Here is a 19,834-nt window from a genome sequence, read left to right as displayed (position 1 = left end):
GTAATTTCAATTTCTTGGCAGGAGGGGGGGTGGGAACTATTACCGTCTTGTTTGTGGAGATCAGCTTGAAAACTGGAAAAGGTTAAACAGGAATATACAAATCTGAAATGATACATATATAAGGGTTCATATTCTGCAGTTTTTTACTTCACAGCCTCATAATTCTGTGACTAGCTTCATCACTTGAAAATGTCTGGAGATGGAAACATTCGAAACCGTATTGCTTTCATTTCTTTACCTATTTTCTTCATGTTTTACAAGCTCCATTAAATGTCCTTAAAATATTTAGCTGAAAAGAAAGACACACTGATACAAAGTTACGTTTTTACCCATTTTCCAGGGTCTTTCTTTACTGCATCTTCTAGGCCAAACACTATTAAGGAAAGCGAACGTTCATCCTTGAACACTCTTCTAACTAAGAAACCATTAACAGAAATTCCGCTAAAGGTTTTCACAATATTAAGGCACTGGCATTAATTTAATAGGATTTCTATAATAATTAGAGCTACTAAGTAGCAATCTCTTCACTAATTATTTTAAGGAGGTTCTTCTTCCCCTCTTTCCTTCTTTTTCTTCCCAAAAGCACCATCCTCCTCACAGAAGATTGTAGCTTAAATCACGCTCAAACATACCTAAAATGAGTGTTTGGTTTTACACATGGTAGGGAAGAAAAAAAAGCTAACCATTTTGTTCACAAAGTTATATGACCAAACCAATTGGCACATTAAGTTGATCTTGTCCTAATTAACCAGACTAGACAAGTGCTCTATCACCACTGGATGCCTTTCAGGAATAATAGAAGATTGGATCACAAAGAATTTAAATGTAGATTAAAATATGAGCAATTCAAACTAGATCTCACACCTACTTTTTTCTTCTGTGCCAACTATTTATGCGTATCTCCTGTGATGCTGTGTATTATACTATGCTGGACATACTCTTTGAATCTATATCTTAACAATTTAAAAAGCAGATCATAACCAGTTTTACATCCATCTTTAGTCACCCAAAAGTAAGCTGCTTTTCTGATAGTTATAAGCAGCTTTTTCTGAATCTGAGATTTCTCTAAAACTTCTCCAGGTGAACCTGAAGCTTTAAAGTAATCAAAGTCTCTGTCTGCTTTGCAAATGTCGAACCAAGATTCCTATTAATGGAAAAACCCATTTCCTTGAGTGACCCCATTATTCTTATTTGACCTTTGCTACCACAGATCTGCAGGTAGAGTTACTAATGGTTTCTCTATGTCATGTCAGGGAATGTGTCTTTGGTGCTTCATTGCAGCTGTGTTGCCATTTGGTTTTTTGACCCAAAGCAGATGCTGCAGTGTCACAGCTCCTTACACAGGACATGTCTCTACCATTTGTTGCATCTTTAATCATTAAAAAAAATTGCTTATGTCACTTCTAAGGGATATCTCCAGATGTTTTACAACAGTCAGGCACTTACAGCTTGGCTCCAGATTTGCAGTGTGTTCATTTCAGCATAATCTAGGAGCTCAGATTATTACAGCAGAGAAATATAATTTAGACATTTGAATTTCATTAAGCAGGGCTCTTTCACTGAGATATTGACCAAAACCCCCTAGTGTTATTCGACACATAAACACCAATCTGACTTTTCACAAAACAGCACGAATATTATTTCAAAATAAAACCCTATTCTAAAATTGCATGTAACTTTAATTCAGCACCCTCTGCCTTAAAGCTAGTGTTTTCCAAACCCATTTCATGACAACAGCCACCTCAGTCTTTCTACCAAAGGCTGAGTTTGACTGGCACAACAAATGTGTGTCTGACAAGCTGTGCTTGGTGCAACAGTCAAACTAGATCCTGTCTGCTAGGACTTTTTGCTTGCTCTCCTGAAAATGTAATACTGAAGCAAAACGGAAGAAAATTCACTGTTAAAGACATTTGGCTTTAGACCACTGTTAACACTCACTCATCAAAACACATGGCTTCAATGACAATATTAGTGCAAATATGGATTGTAAAAGTGTCTTGGCAGAATATTCTTTTGCACCATCTGTTTTAAACATATTTTCTCTCAACTAAGCGCCATAGAAATTTCATTGCAAGTGAACTAAAAGGAAATAGCTCTGTAGAAACATGACTTAGTCCATCCATCCTTGAATAACCAGGCTCTAAACACATCACAAATGGGCTTTCCAGCAGTGCTAGTCCTGCTGTAAGGACTAAGCCTCCTTGATAGCCGCCATGAGGATGTTCAGAGGAAAATCAGTCTTCCCAGGAAATTCTTATAGAAGGAAATTCAACATGTGATTAAGGAAAACCCAGAAAGTCTATCTGAGAGGCCAGCTCTGATGCACCCATTATCACTTAACTGTCCAGATAGCTGTCATTAATTTGGAACAATTAAAAATCAGCCAGTGAGTGGTTCCTTAACAAGTTATAACCCACTGCAAGTAAGGATGAAAGGCTCTGGTCTGTAAGAAATTTTTTTAGGAGCCACAAAAATTTTCTACTTGTTTTGGCCACAAGCTATCTTTCTACACTTGCAGGGGATATAGGTAAGAACAGAAAAACAAATAAAATAAAACAGTACTGAGGTTTATAGCCTCATTAAGACAGCTTAATGCAATCACCTAATTGTCAGTAAATTGAAAACAAGGAAGCTAATGAAATGACATAACTGCTTTCATGATGGCAGTTCCCTTGAAAACAGTTTACAGTAACATGTATTCTGAGTAGCAAAACATAAGAACCAGTGAGCACATCTGTACCAAAAAAGGCAACAGATCTGAAAATACCACGAGAAAGTACGAGAGTTGTTATCTTTCATTTCACTGCAGAAGTGCCTCTCATGAAACACAGAAACATCTGCAAAGAAGCACAGACACAAACTAACTACACTGATCATAACACTAGTTTTAACAGGTTTCTCAGAAGTCCCTTCAACTTGTACACAGTCACAGATTTTTGCCAAAAGTCTACATTAAAAAGGCGCAGAAAACTACATTAACTTACCTTGCAGCGCTAGACAGAGATCATCTATTTCAGAGGAAGCCTGCTCCTCTGTTGAAGGAGATGACTGCTTTGATGCCATATTGAAATCTATGGAGATTCTTCAATCAATTTCCAGACTGAAATTATTAAAAAAAAAAAAGAAAATCAGTACAGTTTTACATGAAAATTGATGATGCTCAAGAGCGTGGCACTGAGACATGTGCTTTGGTTTGGGTTTTCTTCCCTTGGTAGACCGTTTCCTTAGCTTACACAGAATAAAGCAACTGTTCCTACTGCATGCACCCAAGCTTTGGTTCTTTAACTCTTTTCTAACAGCGGCCAGCAGTACTCCAAAACACAAACCATGGATCCCAGTGTGTCTTGCCATGAAAACAAAAGCACTAGGATTAGGAAAATTCAAACACAGTTGTCTTCTTTGTGAAAGCCAGGGTGACAAATTCTTACAGTGCTTTCTGCTGAGCTGTTTTTGCCAAACCTTTTTTTTTTTTAAATTTTTGTACTTTTCAGATGTCTCTTCCTGTCCGGATAATTGTTGCAGAATGGAAACAAGTTAGGCAGAATCTGCAAAGATTAAGGTGAAATGAAAAAGCAGCGGTTATCATATGAAAATAATCACAACTGCCGTCTCTGTCTGGTACCTTTGTTACTCCTCAATCCCCATGAAAGAGTTTCTTTTTCCAACTCCTCCATTTTCCTCTCCCTGGATACCTCCCCTATCTCTAATGCAACTTTAGTAAACAATATGCTGTATCTTTGTTAAAAGTGTAATATGGTTTCTGTTACTGCAGTAGCTATATTGTTCAATTTGCCACTATAGGAAAAACTGGATACTGAGATACTCAATTTTATTAAGAACTTAAGAGTCAAACAAATTCAAAAAGAAACAAAGCTGAACATTAAATAAGGGCTCACCTTAAACAAGCTTCATTACCTAAATAACTGTAACCTTTTCATCAGAAGTGCTAGGAGTTACACACCATATATTAATAACTCATTCACCAAGTATATGTCAAAATAAAGGGCGTGAATAGATCAGTGAGGAAATATGTTAAAGAATGCCAGAGAAATTTTTACATTCAGTCACTTGTTCGTATGAATCATGAGGCAACCTTTGTTTACTATATACTTTTTTTCCTCACTACCTGCCTCCCTCACTGCACAGGACAACACACCTTTAACGAGGAGCTATGCAATATTTTGTTTTCCTCATCCTGAACAATGTGTATCCTTGTGCTTTACCCAAGAGCTGCTCTGATGACAGGATTATGAAGTCCTCACCAGATTTTCTATTTCACTCATCACCCTGGAATCTGAACGCTTCACAAACATCAATCAATGCACATCTAGAGAGTCTATGCAAGACCAGGGGTCTACCTACATTTAGAATCACAGAACAGTTTGGGTTGGGATGGACATTTAAAGATCATTTAGTTCAACCCCCCTGTCATGGGACATCGTTTTACTGGTGACAAGCAAAGGCAGAGAGAACAATGGGGTAAAAAAAAAATGTTAATATGACTCTGGTTTTCCAGATAAATAGAAATTAACTCATATGGCCAAAGCACTGATTCCACCTGCTGCAGTGAGCATTTCTGCAAGTCCCCAACAACTTACAACTGTAACTCAAAGCACCAGATACAAGACAGGGGAGTCCTAGTGGGGCAGGTAAAGATGAGACCTATCTAGATAATCAGAGAAAAGGAAAAAATGTTTTACAAGAGTTTGGCTTACTTAGCCTAGCAAAAAGCGGAGGAAGAGGAGTATCTGATCTTTGTCAAGCACACGAACAAGATGATATAAATAAGCCATGCCTTGAGGTTAGGATGGAAATCTTCTGATTTCTAAATACTGTGTTCTAACAAAGCCTCCCAATACAGGCAACTGTCACAAAGGCTTCATGTTATTTTAAGATTGGAATTGTTCAGAAATAGGCAACATAAAGTGGTTGCCTTTATTAAAGGGACACTTGGACTTCCAACCTTGGAGAGCTCTCAGAAGTCTTCTGTTCTCAAGCTAGAAGTATGAGTCTTAAGTCAGACAACCAAAAAATAACCACACAGTTAGCCGCCACTGATAAAAATTGACGTTTAAGTGCCAGGACTAGCATCTCACAGGAACTGGGTGAGGGCATGGGCTGAGCAAGGATCCGGTTCTCCCAGCAGAGCTGCCTATGCCTGCGGCGATGCAATCTTTCCTGGGTGTTGGTGGTTTAAACCCAACTGGCAGCCAAATACCACACAGCTGCTCACTCACCCTCCCCCACCCCGGGAAATGGGGGAAAGAGCTGGAATGGGTAAGGGTAAGGAGACTCATAGGTTGAGGTAAAAACAATTTAATAATTAAAATAAAATAAAATAAAATAAAATTAAATTAAATTAAATTAAAACAATAATGATAATAATAGTAGTAATAACAGAAAATACAAAAGAGTAATGCACAATGTGATTGCTCACCACTCACTGACTGATGTCCAGCCTGTTCCCGGCTAGCGATCCCAGAGAAGAGAGAATCCTGAAACCACAATCCCGGAAGGCAGAGAGAGCTTCCCTATCAACCCTTATCTACATACTGAGTATGACATTAGATGAAATGGAATATTTCATTGGCCAGTTTGAGTCCATTGCTCTGGCTGTGCTCCCTCCCAGCTTCTTGTGTACCTGTGCACTAGCAGGACATGGGAAGTTGAAAAGTCCTTGATTTCTTAGCAACAACTAAAAACACCAGTACCTTATCAACATTCTTCTCCTATCAAATCCCATACTGAATCCAAAACACAGCACTGTTCTAGCTACTAAGAAGAGAAAAAAATTTAACTCTACCCCAGCTAAAACCAGGACACTGGGAAACTCCTTCCTTTTTCTCTCAAGATCAAGAGATACAAAACCAAAGTCTAAAAATGCAAAATATCAGGTGGCCTTAATGATCTTTTGGGTATCACTGTATGTCTTGAATTTGATTTTGTGATCAACACCTTGAAGGCTACTAACTAAGCAGCAAGACCCAAACTGGCAGGTAAGTAAGCAAAATCCAAACTACGTCATCAGATCTGTTGCTTTTTGCTCCCAGGACAGAGGGAGAGTTAACTGCATTCCCTCCACCCTGAATTTTCCAGTGGCCAACTGAAGACCTTCAGAGATATTTAAGAAATAGTAAATACAGGGCAACAATGAATCCACAGCTGAAATCAATGAGCCTGCCTGAATTTGGACCTAGGGTTATAATTCAAATTGGGTGCCCATGGAAAGGAAGAGGGATAGGACTAGAAGTACACACGTAGCCACCCACCATTGCCACATCAGCATAACTTATGAGCAAGACATCCCCAAAACTATATACGTATGTACGTTCCTGTGTTTCTGGGACATGCACTCAACATCAGAGGCAATGCATGCTCTTTTTCTCTTTAACATAAGTTTATTCTCATTTTTTTCATTTCATTTTAAACTAAACACAGTTTAAGGATTTTCTTTTAAAGGCACAAAAGCAGCACAAAAGCTCCAAACAGTGAAAACAAACATATCTGTTTGACTTCAATGCATCCAGATTTGCAATGGTGATATAGGCAAAGTCAAGTCATGTTCAGTTAATTTGCACGATGCTAAAGTCATTGGGAGCATAGTCCAGAGAAAGAGAATTCCTCCGTAATAACAGGAAAATATGCAAGAGCCACGAAAAGCATTAATGGAAGTTTCATAAACGAAACAAAATGCATTTTCAACCTTCCAGTGACTGCTCCTTCTCTGTCCCCATCCGTTGGCAGCTACAGCAACCACACAGTACACAGTGTCTCCTGCTGTGTGCTTGTACTGTGCTTCATGTGATGGGACCCCAGTCTCAGTTCAGATCTCTAAGCATGAAAGTAGTTAATGAAAGTTAATAAAACTTTCAGGATTTTAATGCAGAAAGTATGATAAGCTTTAGAGCATTAATTAACTTTAAGTTACTTACTAATTAATTAAATTATGGCCCATGATCATAGAACATGTATAAAAGAAAAAAGCATACGTTCTTATTTTCTTTTAAGGTCAAATTCAGGCCTCCTTCCCAAAAGGATGGGATTTTTAATTTATTTTTTTTAAAATGCAAAAACCACTCAAAAAATCCACAGTGCAGGTTATAAAAATACACAGCTAACACAAGGTAAATTTATGCTAAAGCTTTCATGTCCCTGAAACCTGCCATACACAATTAAACACAACACATGCATTTTGCCCTGCCTCTGATTCCTGCTCTGCCCCAACAGAAGACTCCACAGCTGCTTTGAAAGGGACACACACACACTCTTGGAGGACATACCTGCAAGGATTAGTATTCTTTAAAAGGTACAAGGTACAGATTGTCTGAGAAGGGATTATACAGGGACAATATGCTAGTCCCTTTGCCCTCCCTCTCATGAATTTCATTCAAATAAGGCGTATTAAGTGTACCTATATCATATCAATCTCTGAAGAGCCCAAAACCATCAAGCTATTGGTAAGATTGCTTAGCAATGCTTTTCAAAGGTGGTAGGAATTATATCATCTTTTCTACTTTGTGATTAAGTCAATTACTTTGTTTCATAACATCTCAATAAACTGCAGAGCTAAACCAAATGCTTAATTTCCATGAAATGCTGGACACCTAGGAAATATATACCTATAGTGCTGAAAATAAATCAAATGCTTTCAAATGACACCGTACCTTTTCAGTGGGAATAAAACTTAAGGTGAAGAGAATGACCTTGTCTTTCCCTCATTCTGGAGAGTCTAGCATTAATACAGGAAAGCATTAACTGCTTACACCTTGGGATAACCTGTGAAGTATCACAGAGCCAAAGAGACAGTTCCAGGAATGCTGGGACCTTGTTTCCAATGAATTTGTTTCCTGTAGATTAACTTATGTGAATTGCACCAGAGCTACTGTGTGAGTTCATCTTTTCTTCAGCATGGAAGAAGTCACACAAGAAAGGTGAATTATGAATGTCCTACTCCAGAGAAAAGCTTTCCCTGGTGTCATGGCTTGAGCCCAGAGGGCAACCAAGCGCCACGCAGCCTCTCCCTCACTCCTTTCCCCTCAAGGATGGGGAGGAGAAAATGAAACAAAAGGCTCAGGGATCCAGGCAAGGACAGGGAGGGATGACTTACCAACTATGGTCACAAACAAAAGACATACTTGGTTGGGAAAGAAAAAGAACACCAATTCAATTTGAACACCACCACCACTAATTTACCAATTAAACAGAGTAGGACAGTGAGAAATACAACCACAACTTAAAAACACCTTCCCCCCACCCATCCCTTCTTCGCAGCCTCAGCTTTGCTCCCAATTTCTCTACCTCCTTCCCCCCAGCAGAGCAGGGGGACAGGGGATGGGGATTGCGGTCAGTTCATCACCCGTTGTCTCTGCCTCTCCTCCCTCCTCAGGGGGAGGACTCATCACACTCTTCCCCTGCTCCACCATGGGGTCTCTCCCACAGGGGACAGTCCTCCAGGAACTTCTCTGACTGGGTCCTTCCCATGGGGTGCAGGTCTTCACAAACTGCTCCAGTGTGGGTCCCTGCTGTGGGCTGCAGCCCTCCCAGCAACAGACTGCTCCAGCGTCGGCCGCCCTGCGTCCTGGCTTTCTTCAGGCACAACCTCCTGCTCCAGTGTGGGGTCCTCCACGGGCTGCAGGGGGGCATCTGCTCCACCAGTGACCTCCATGGGTGCAGGGGCACAGCCTGCCCTCTCCCCACGGGCTGCAGGGGGGTCTCTGCTCTGGTGCACCTCCCCTTCCTCCTTTCTTCAGCTGACCTCAGGGTTTGCAGAGATATTTCTCTCACAGCTCCAACTCCTCCTCCCAGGTTCCCCTTCTTAATATACATGCAGGGGTTGTGTGGTGGGGTTTTGGCAGCAGGGCATGGGGCTACAGTGGTGGCTCCTATGAGAATCTTCTCAAAAGCTTCCTCAGCTCCAAGTCGGACCCACCTCTGGCCAAGGACAAGCGACAGTGGCTGTGCCTTTGCGACAGTGTATTTAAGATGGGGAACTTGTGAGGGGGTGGAGACTCATGAGGAGGAGTCATGAGGAGGACACCTATGCGAACACCAAGGTCAGTGGAAAGAAGGAAAAGAGAGATGCACTGGAGCAGAGAGCCCCTCTGCATCCTGTGAAGGTCCACGGGGGAGCAGAGATTTGCCTGTGGAGGAACCCACAATGTAACAGGCAGCAGCGCCCAAAGAAGGCTGGGACTCTGGCGGGAGGAGAAGCCCCACTGTCATAGTCTGGCACTGGGAGGACAGCAACATGCTGGGGTGACCCACACTGGAGTAGCCTGGGAACGGCTGCGGCCCGTGGGAAGAACTCATGCTGGAGAAAGTTCATGGAGAACTGTCTCATGTGAGAGGAGAGCCACATGGAGCATGGGGAAGAATACAGAAGAATGTTTCCCTTCTCCCTGGAAGAAGAAAACTGTGAACTGACTGCACCACCCATTCCCTGTCCCTGCCCAGATATCAGGAACAAAACAGCCCAGGATGAAGGGAGGGGTGGGAGGAGGTGTTTTTAAGATGTGGTAATACTTCTCACTGTCCCATTCTGGCTGTTAAGTGTTGTTGTTAGTATTTTGAATTAAAGTGATGTTCTTTTTTTCCTTCCCCTAAGGAGTCTGTCTTTTGCCCATGACCATAATGGGTGAGCCACCCCTCCCTGTCTTTATCTGGATTCCTGAGCCTTTTGATTCATTTTCTCCTTCCCAGCCTGAGGGGGAAGGGCTGAATGAATGGCTGGGTTGGTGCTCAGTTGCCTTCTGGGCTCAAACCTTGGCAATATGTTATCACAGAGGCACAGCCACCTACGCTAATTGGCTCAGCCTTGGCCAGAGGTGGGTCTGACTTGGAGTCAGGGGAGCTTTGAGAAGCTTCTCACAGGGGCCACCTCTGTAGCCTCCTACCCCACTACCAAAACCCCACCACACACAAACCCAACACACATGGTGTTCTCCAAAGGAGGAAGTTCTTGACCACCTGGGCTCAACCTGCACCTCAAATGACTCAGCCATCAACAGAAGCTTTTCCCATGATATGGGCACTCATAAGACTCAAACCCAGACTTTTCTCTAGGAGGTATTGCTAGAGTACTTCTTCCCTTAACTCTCCAGCTGTTCCCACAATATGCACCTAAAAACATAAGTGGAAATTGGGTCAGCACAGTCATATCATGTAATTTCAAATTAACTTCCTTGGAATCTCTCTTCATTTCCCAAATTTGGTTGAAATTAGCCAGCAGATTAAAAAAATATACTGGGTATTGACACACAGATATAGGCACATTGACAGAGACAAACCTAATAGCAAGTAGTGGACTAGAAATCTCAAGGAACTAACCTGAAAATAATCATTCCAGAGATTTTATCATGAGACAACACTGATTTAAATATCATGTTTCCAGAGAGTCCCAATGAGACCTAAGAAATGTTGTTCTTAAGCAGGGTACTTTATAAGGACATTCTTGTCTCAGAAGAAAGGGGGGAAAAAAGTTTCATATGGATTTGGAAGATTCATTAGCAAGGATTTCATGGCCTTAACATTACAGTTGAATCAGGGTGGTTTGCAAATCTTGTCTTTCAGTGTTCCAAGTACTGAGCATAAGATTTCATCGTATGAAAAAAATAGCAGTTATACAGTACGCTCCTCTATGGTGAAACCACTGCCATTTCCAAAACAATATATGTAACTACAGTTAAAATATAAAATGTGTATTTCATTAATTAAGTTTACTTCTACAAAACAGCTCTGCACAGTAATTAGGGAGCAAGGTAAACTAGTTGGCGTGATTTCCATACTGTCCCAGGTAAGACCGTTTGCAGCCCCTGAGTTTACAGCTAACTCCTGCGTGTGCCTGCGCCATGCCACAGCTTGCTGCACAGATGTAACCTCAGACCCCCCCCCATGAGCCAATCTTGAAAAATCATATGGCATGAAATTAGCTCAGATGTGCACTCCTTAAAGCCGAAAGCAGCAGATACCTTGCAAACAACCCAGCTAGAGGTAGCTGAATATTACAACCCACTGTTAGTAAATCCCTGCTTCACTGGTTTTGCCTTTGTAGACACATGCCCCATATTTTCACAATTATGTTGGCTACATGCTTTCCACTGGTGTTGCAATAGGAGTTGCAGACATCTTTGCACGGCATCTCCAACTGCTTGTTTTTACTTTTCATCCTTTGAAGTGCCACTGATTATTTATGACCCACTCAGGGACTCAAAAGACTTTCCCTCCATTGAGGCCTCTCTCTACATGTAAACTGAAGTCTGTTCCTAGCAACAGATTATTATTACTCATGTATTCAGTCGAGCCAACACCATGAACAGAAATGGCAGATTTTTATCTTTGGTGAACTAGTCCAGAGGAAGTAGAGCTCCACAATGCAGACCGACTAAAGACCCTTTTTCCTTTTTGGTTATTAACAAAGATCTCCGTTTATTTTACATTCAGAGAGAAGCAGTAACATTCAGATGTGCAAGTCTTGAGCCTTGCAAAGTACTGCTGAGCCACCTTCTTTCGGTAAACTATTTTTCTGTAAGTCTGTCACAGCCTCCCTAAAGGCAAATTGTTGGGATCCAAATCATGATAACATGACCTAAAGAATTATCACAGAAAATCCCTTACATGAAGCTGCTTTGGGTTTTTGCTTTTTTACAGTATTTTCTTTCCCCCTCACTTCCGATGTACTCACACCTCTGTTAAGTCAGAGTTCACACAGCACTCAAGTTTGATGGTCATGCTTTCTCCTCAACACTTCATTTACAAGTGTTTCACCATTTTTTCACCCAGCATCAGGGATGGGGAGGAAGGTCTGTTTTAAGCATGCATTTTCCAAGATCTTTGCACTAAAACACTCTTTTCTTAAGGTCCTACTGCGGACTGAATTTCATCCCTTCCATGTTTAAAATGCTTGCCAATATTGCTCTTGTGGGTGATCTCAGATTGTAGACATGTCCACAGCTGGAATAGGATCACACAGCAAACATATTGATCCCCTTCCCTTCAAAGCCAGATCTGCAGGTAGCAAAAATCAGGACAGCACCACTGATAGATCTACCCTGACCTCCCCACCTCCCTCTCAGGCAGAAAGAAGTATTTGTCATCATCCGGTAAGCAATGATGGTACATTCTCCGCCCTTTCATGGAGGAAGAAAAGGGCTTCCATTAGGTTTCCATCACTTTGAAGGTGATAGGGGAAAGAGGCTATAGCCTTCTGATCCTACATAATACCCTACAGCAATCAGATGGGTACCAGCCAGTGCTTTAATAAGTGGTATTAGACCACATGGCATTAGAGAGACTCTGCACTGCCTGGGATAATGCTGAAACAAGTCTGGCCTTGGGTCTTCCTAAGCTATCAGTAGCTGCAGATGAAGGAATTGAAAAGGGAAAAGCTTGGAAAAGGCTGAACAACTCTGCTCAGAAAGAACCAAGCCCTGAGAGCATTAGTTCTGCAAGAAATACAGAGATGGACACAAAGTTATACCCCATTGCCACAGAAATAGTCTTGCCTCCTGTGAAATGACACACTGCAACTATATGCACAAGTAAGGACTCCTCTGAAGAATAAGAGCTGCAAGACCAAGACATTTCTTATTAGTTTATTTATGACAACCAGCAGCAGTACATTTTTGTTATCCAGGGACTTCCCAGTGATCTATTTATAATTCTGAAAACGTGCCAGGACAAGCATATGAGTATACAAAAGCCACACCGCTTTTTAAGGCCAGCAAATGTTGCTGGTTTGTCTTTGATTTACACATCAGTAATACTTCCTGTTACAGAAGCACAATGGATCTTCTCATTACATTAATTAATTTAAAAACGTGGTTAGGAAAGTGTCTTTCTTGACCTTTTCTTTTTCTGGGGGGGTGGTAATATATCAGTCATCCTGGTACAATTACACAGTTTGAAAACTGCACTAACTCCATGTTGTTGTAAACACACACACAAAAATGCTTTTATTAACAGAGCTAAGCCTTGTTTGCACACTCACAAAAGCTGGACCGTGGAGGTGCTTGCCCTCAGAAGAAGAGCCTATCTCACATTTATCTATTCCCAAGTCGAAGTGCAGCGTCAAAGCATACTTACTAAGCTGGAAAAAACATTCAGTTTTCAACTGTTTACCAAATTTTCCCACATCATTAATAAAAACAAGAACTGCTCAGAACCCAAAATCACAGTTGTTAACATAAAAAGGGAGAGTGATGAATGCCTGGCCGCTCAGAAAGCTGATGCCATGCCCCTCGATCTCCCCAGCGCACACTGCTATGCAGGAAACCAAGAATACTATGGCGACTTCATGGCTCCATTGAAGTCAAGGGTTGAGACAGCAATTCAATTTCCAAAACACACAGCCCATAAGCACATCCCAGCCCAACTCTACCTGTGAAATGCCCGGAAGCCTCCAATTATGTGCAAAAAGCCATGTCGTTTATACGGTGTGTTGCCACAAGGCCAGAATGGAGGAGTTTTTCCAAAGCAGAGGTCGTTCGCATGCTTCCCTGCCACCCAGCACGCCAGCAGCCCAGGGCTGCTTCCCACAGATAGCAGAGCTGCAGGGAAGGGTTATCATAAAAACAACATGAGAAACACAGGCTGGCTCTAGAGCTGTGCTGTATCTGGGAAGTACGTTCAGTGCATAAGCATGGCCTCTTCCTACCCACTCAGTTGATTGGGAAGCATGCAACCAAGAAGACAATAGCTGTCATTTCACTCCTACAAGCCCTTCTCCATTTTCACACAAAAGCTGCCTATATCCCACCCCCTTTGCCCCGGCTACCTGGGCTCAGGCGAAGCCAGTAGCCAGGCACAGTGCTGTGTAGCCACGCTCTGCCTGGCCTCCTTTTGGCAAGGGGTAAGCGTGCAGCGTGGCCATAGCAGTCCCAGTGCCGCAGGGCGCAGACAGACCTCTGACCTTTAGGCGTGCAGTTCCCATCACAAAAGCAAAGGGCTGCCCGCAGCTCATCATACCCCTTCCTCGCAGCCCATCGTACCCCGTCCTCAGTGCTTCCTAGCCCAGAGTCAGTTTTTACAATAGGGAAGGGAAGGGGGAGGGAACCGCCTGCAATCAGAGCAAGTTTAACTCTCACGCAGGGGACTGTCTGATCAGAACAAACTGGACAACGCTGCCTGCTTTAATCAAGCAAGAAGTACTGCAAGAAGTTCTTTCTTTTTTTTTTTTTTTCTACAAATGTTTCTTTCTTTCCCCTGGGTTACAACTGAAATTCTTTGGTTACTGTTTTAATAAAGACTCACAGCCAGCTTCCCATTAACACTGGAACCACTTTACATGGTGTAAAATGTATTTAAAATAACACTATATAATAACTACACCTGCTTTGTACTAATGACATGATATTAATGAGAATCAGGCTCCCAGTAATATTCTGCCTTTGAAGGAATACAAAGGTTTCCTTTTCACTGCCTTCCTAATTCTCTTTTTCCCCAAATAAAGGAAACAGTCAGATGGTTAACAAACAGATTATTCTGTTGACCGAAGCTTGCCTAAGCAATAGAAGGCCTGGAGTTTCTCAATTAAATCATAAAGCTGTTCCTGTTCAGAAAGTTCTTCCTGAAGAGCGGTAAACTGTTCTTTCAGAAAATTAAGAGAAAGGTGGGGATAGTGGCAATCTAAACGCAGGAGTTTTCACTGAAGCGAGGAGTTGTTCTTACTGAGCAAAATCACTGGAAGTGGCAGTGCAATGTTTGCATAACAGACATCTGCAGACAGAGCCATTGATGGTGTCAGGAAAGGGGAGGAAAGTGAAACACAATGTGTATTTGGGAGCCGAAAGAGAAAGGGCACGTCTCATGCTAAACCTATCTGCTTTGGCAGTATTCCTGTAAAGATCACGAACTTGTTTTGATCACTAAATATAGCAGAGAAAAGGATTCTACTGCAAGTAGCTCTCTCCGGCAGCACTTGCTGTTTTACACAGGCAGAAGGAGGACATAAAAGCAAGATTTGTCAAGCAAATGGCAAATGAAGCTTGCCAAATTTGAAGGGCAAATTACAATTTAAATGCTAGGTCCTAGCCTGGCAGCTGTGAATTCATCAGCTTCTCTCTCAAGCATGTCCAACTGAGGCTACAGCAACGCAGACTACCACTCTTCCCCTAGCACACCGCTGCTCTGACCTGGAGGGTCCACATCTCCAAAGAGCAAGTTTTTCACGTCCATGTAATTCTTCCAGCTGAAAATTCCCCCCAAAGTGCTAGTCAGGGTCTTGTTTGTTTGTTTTTACACCTTCTGTCCCAGGTGCTTCAAGGTTTGTGGGCAAAACAGCCTTTCCACAAGTGCAGCCTGCACGTTCGCATGTCTGTGCTGGTTTTGCACACATGAAAAGGGCCTTTCGACAGTGTTGTCTCCCACGCTGACTGTGCAGGACCCTCTGCTGCGAGAGAAAACCAGTGCTTCGCTCGGACAACTCAGCAGAGCCTCTGCACTGCTCCGCTAAGTAAAGCACTTTCATTTACTGCTTAAGACAAATTAAAGGTCTCTTGCTTTGCTTTCAAAGAATTAGTTGCTTTAGGGAAAAATATCCAAAACAAAACACACAAACCTAAATCTCTGATTTATAGCATAGTTTCAAGCCTGTAGAATATTTCTGTGTGCAGTGCAAACCAGGCCAAACACTGTTATTCTTACCAGTATTGTTGCCAGAGAGGACCAAACAGCCAAACTGCACATAGACAACCCAAGAGAAAGAACATGGTGCTGCGCAGTAACCTGCTAGAATAAACTGTTCTCACTATACAAAATAAATAAATAAAAAAATACAGTTGCCATTGCAAATACAGTTGCAATTGCAAAGCCAAGGATTCCAAATCAGAAGTAGTCCAGACTAAAGGGTGCCTAACTTATTTCACACGTTCCCCTTCTGCACATGCAGAACGGCAGAGTCTCCTCGTCAGTGTCTGAATCACAGAGCCGCCCGGCTGCTTTCATTTGAGAATCAGGATTTCTCACAATGGAGACAAAAACGGACGAATGCCCGTGAGCACCGTGAATCTCCCTCGCTGAAAGGCAGCAATATTAGTAACACAGAAGTTACTTATAGACAAGTTCAGTCAAGCAGCGGAGAACACATGTTGTGTAAGCAGAGCTGCCGTACCATCCTGCAAGGCCACGGCCAAGCAGGTGAGGTAAGCCACAAGCCACGTCTGGCCGCCCGAGCCAACTCCAGCCCACTGAGGCATGTTTCTGTACAGCTTGCAGACACACGCTTCTCAGAGTCACGGTCCAGGACAAAACTCCAGCAAGGAGATGGCGTGTGACCACTGGAGATGGTGTGTGACTGCTAACACCAGTCCTGGGAACAGGATATGCTCCAATTTCCTTACAATCCATGCACTGGCTTTCAGTACAGTGAACTCCTGGACTGGCTTTTCAGAGAATCTTTGCAAGAAGAAACATGTTCAGAGTCACCTCCAAGCTTTTCAAAGGTGAAGCCTTCCCTCGCAAACATTATCTGTAAAGCCATTCCAAGTCTACCTACAGCACTGGTAAGGCACAACTGCTCCTCAGGAACTATGTTTGCGCACACCGACATTGCACAAGTATCTGCTTCCTCCCCCTTAGGAACTGCTGAGGTGCCCTGGGCACATAACTGGGAGGAAAAATCAGATTTTTTACACCCGCTAAACAAAGACAGCTCTGCTGTTACTTCCCTCTTACAATAACAAGCTCTGCTTTCTCCATCCCAGGGGTATTTCATCACCAACATCCCACCCAGTTCTGCGTAAGAAACAACACTGCAGACAATCTATCAGACGCTTTTTTTCTTTAAAAAAAAAAAAAAAAACAACAAAACCCAACCCTAAACCTGTCAGTCTGCTAACTGTGAAACCGCTTGTTACAGTCCAAGTGGTTGATGAAGCAGGATGACAATACCAGGAAATACCTGGAATTGATCTTCAATGTTTATTTTTGGAGACTGGCTTTTCTCCCAGCTCTTATTTAATAGTTTGCTCTTTCCCTCCTCTCCCCAGTTGTTCTCTCTGGGATCAAATTGCAATTTGTTTCACCTCTTGGGAGTTCACCCACAGACCCCCTAAGCAGAACTTTCAGAATTGAATCCTGGCTCAGACAACATGTTCCTTCTATTTCACAGCTATCATATTATTTCTCACGCATCAAAAAGGACAGGAGAATGCTCTGGTATTTGTCTGAAATCAGAAGTGCATTTAACAGTCAGTCCTTGCCTGTACTTCATATCTCTGCTATACAAGCAAATTCCTTCAACAAGGAGTGTCCCCTAGACAGCTCATTTAGCAAAGGAAGTCTTTCTGCTGTAAACTCCTTCTCCCCACAGGGGAAGTTTTATCCCTATCATACCTGGTTTACCTGTGCAGATAAGTTAGGCTTCTTCCAGAAGAGCTAGTGATGATTTTTTTTTTTCCAGGCTACTAAATAACACAGCAGTGGCAGCAACACTTCAGAGACCAGGTCACAGCTCTCTGAGCTTTGCATTTAGATATGCATTGCAAGGTTTAGATACGTCCATTTAAAGAGTTTCTGCGCATTATCTGAACGCCACTGAATAATCACACATGCTGTCTTAGGCCACTGCAAGCCTGGACTGTAGCACATTCACTCCAAAATTTAGCCATTTGTGATTGATAGCACGCATACAGTCACCCACACCAGCCCAGTGGATACACCATAATTCAACTATGTGCTTGAACTATGGATTTTTGGAAGAGAAAGGACAGGGAAAGGAGGATGAGTAACAGCCTATCTAATTTTGAAAAAAATTTTCACAAAAAGGAAACAAGTACCTACCGGGTGCCGTCACCCACCAAGCGCCAGGCAGGCGGTCTCACCCCCAGGAGAGCAGCGGATTGCGAGGCAGCTGCGAGGAGCACGGGCAGGGGAAGAAACACACCCCTGGGAGCCTGCAGTCATCCTCATTGCTTCCACCTCTGCCACTAACCTGATGTGCGACCTTGAAAAAGCCACTCTGCAAATCCCCCTTCGGCCTCTTATTTATAGCAGAAGATTGTCTGGCGCTGTGGGTCCAGCCTGAAGCTTTTCTGAATCCAATGACTGACCAGGGGAGGAGGAAAGCTTTAAACTGGACATTGCTGTCAGCTCTCCAGTGTCGGGTAAAGCCCTCCAGGCACACCACCTTACACTGCACAACCCACACGGACGCCAAGTCTGGTAGAAATGAGGACACTAGGAGCCCTCCTAGGATCTCTGCTGGGATATGAGACACTTTGGCCAGGATTCAGCTCCCCTGACACTAAACAGCTACAAAGAGAGATGCCTCCACGCGCATTCATTGTTTGAACTCTGCAGGAACAATGGAGAGAAACGGGCACTTTTAGGGCAGTTTGTCCAATGTATTTTTAGATGTCCAATACAGTGTGTATGAATCATGGCCCAAAAGTGTTTGCTCCTCTCTAGTGACTATGAAAGGAGTCTGAAGAACTGTCTCTCATGCAGATAGCTGTAGTTTGGCAAGATGAAACTCACCCTTTTAAGTCAGGGGAAAAGAAGTAAGCAAAGAAGCACCCCCCTTGGTTTACACTTAAGTGAGAAAGGGTGTCTCAACCAGAGACACATTGTGCAAGTGCTCTGTGCTTCCCTCCCTCATAAACATCTTGTAACTAGACAATATGCAACCACCTTCACCGAGAGGGCTTGGCTTTGCTAGAAGAGTTTCATTTAGTCATTGAACTGGAAGCTTTCACCAAATATTCCTGCAAGCAAAGCTCCACATTGTTCACTGCACAAGAGCCTCCAAGAAGCAGGGCAGCTTTCATTTCTTTCCCTGTATCATGTAGGTGGTTATTAACAACACAAGCCAACTCAACCCAAAACAGGTCTCATTAATGCCAACTGAACTAAACCAATTTCTGAAGTGTCTTTACAAACGCTACATGGCTGTACACAGACCGTTTTCCGCAAATCAACAAGGCATGTTCAGCAGCGTTTTCATTCACCTCTCTGCCTCTCCCTCTCACTCCATCATTCATCAACTTCTTGTCTTTCTCCTGGCAACCAACAGGCCAAAAGATTCAGAAAGCAAAACTTTTTCCTGTAAAACGCTATTTCTGCCTCCTCCCTACACTTCCATGAAAGTAATTACAAGTGCTTTGTTTTTCATTTTAATTGTCACTTCCTTTGAGAGAACTTGCAGCCTGACTCTTAAAGCTCAGACAACTAATACCATTCTTTTCTCTTCTTCCTCATCCCTGGCCACAAACAGAACTGCTTGTATCAGGGTCAGCAATTCCTTAAAAACCTCTCAAGCCAATCTGTGCAGCTGCATTGTGTTGGGAGTTATCAGCAGACTGCAGGAAGGTTAGAAAGCAAACACGCCTCCCCTACGAGACCAGAGACCGAAGTTAAGCCCAGAGTCAAAGCTCTGCCCCATTTCCTCTCCTGTGGGGAGATAACAGCCTGTTCTGCACCAGCCTTTTCCCCAGCACAGCTTTCTGCTCCTTCCTCTGTGTGCAGCTGAGCTAAACAGAAGTTTTTTCCCAACTCCTTCTTCTGCCCCTGTCCTGGCCCTTTAGCATCTCCACAGAAGCAGGTTGCTTCATCTCCTGCTATGAACACTGTGATTTAGGTGATCTATAGAGGCTGTCTTCTTTGTATCCTCACTAACACTGGGACTTGTGTGCAAACCGTGAAGATCACAGGAAGCTGGCCAGTATTCAGAGACACCATTTAGCCTTTCCATCTCCACTCTGCAGTCCCTTCGCAGACAAAATGCTCCAGACACTGGGGGTCTTTCCTCTCTCAACATTATCCCAAGCCAAAATAGCATCCATCCTTCACAGTGACTGCTTGCTGCTGACATCCTTCATGCTCCACGGGATGCAAGTCAGTC

At 42.9% G+C, this 19,834-nt stretch overlaps 1 protein-coding gene across 5 annotated transcripts in view; it reads right to left on the bottom strand.

Moving 5' to 3' along the window:
* SYNE2 (spectrin repeat containing nuclear envelope protein 2) overlaps positions 1–17,926 on the bottom strand; it is a 195,642-nt gene extending 177,716 nt beyond the window's left edge. For all 5 annotated transcript variants that reach the window (XR_012628988.1, XM_074869023.1, XM_074869025.1 and 2 more), the window contains exons 1-2: positions 17,776–17,926; positions 2,985–3,100 (exon numbers count right to left, since the gene is read on the bottom strand). Coding sequence is in view for 4 of the 5 variants with exons in the window: in XM_074869023.1 (XP_074725124.1) it covers positions 2,985–3,063 (79 nt within the window). In the remaining variant the exon portion in view is untranslated. The remainder of the gene's footprint in view (positions 1–2,984; positions 3,101–17,775) is intronic.
* Positions 17,927–19,834: the final 1,908 nt, after the last annotated feature.

The sequence above is a fragment of the Strix uralensis genome, chromosome 4 (assembly GCF_047716275.1).
Source record: "Strix uralensis isolate ZFMK-TIS-50842 chromosome 4, bStrUra1, whole genome shotgun sequence".
Classification (NCBI taxonomy): Eukaryota; Metazoa; Chordata; class Aves; order Strigiformes; family Strigidae; genus Strix; species Strix uralensis.
Note: the sequence above shows the minus strand (reverse complement) of the source record. Positions and strands in the feature narration are given on the sequence as shown.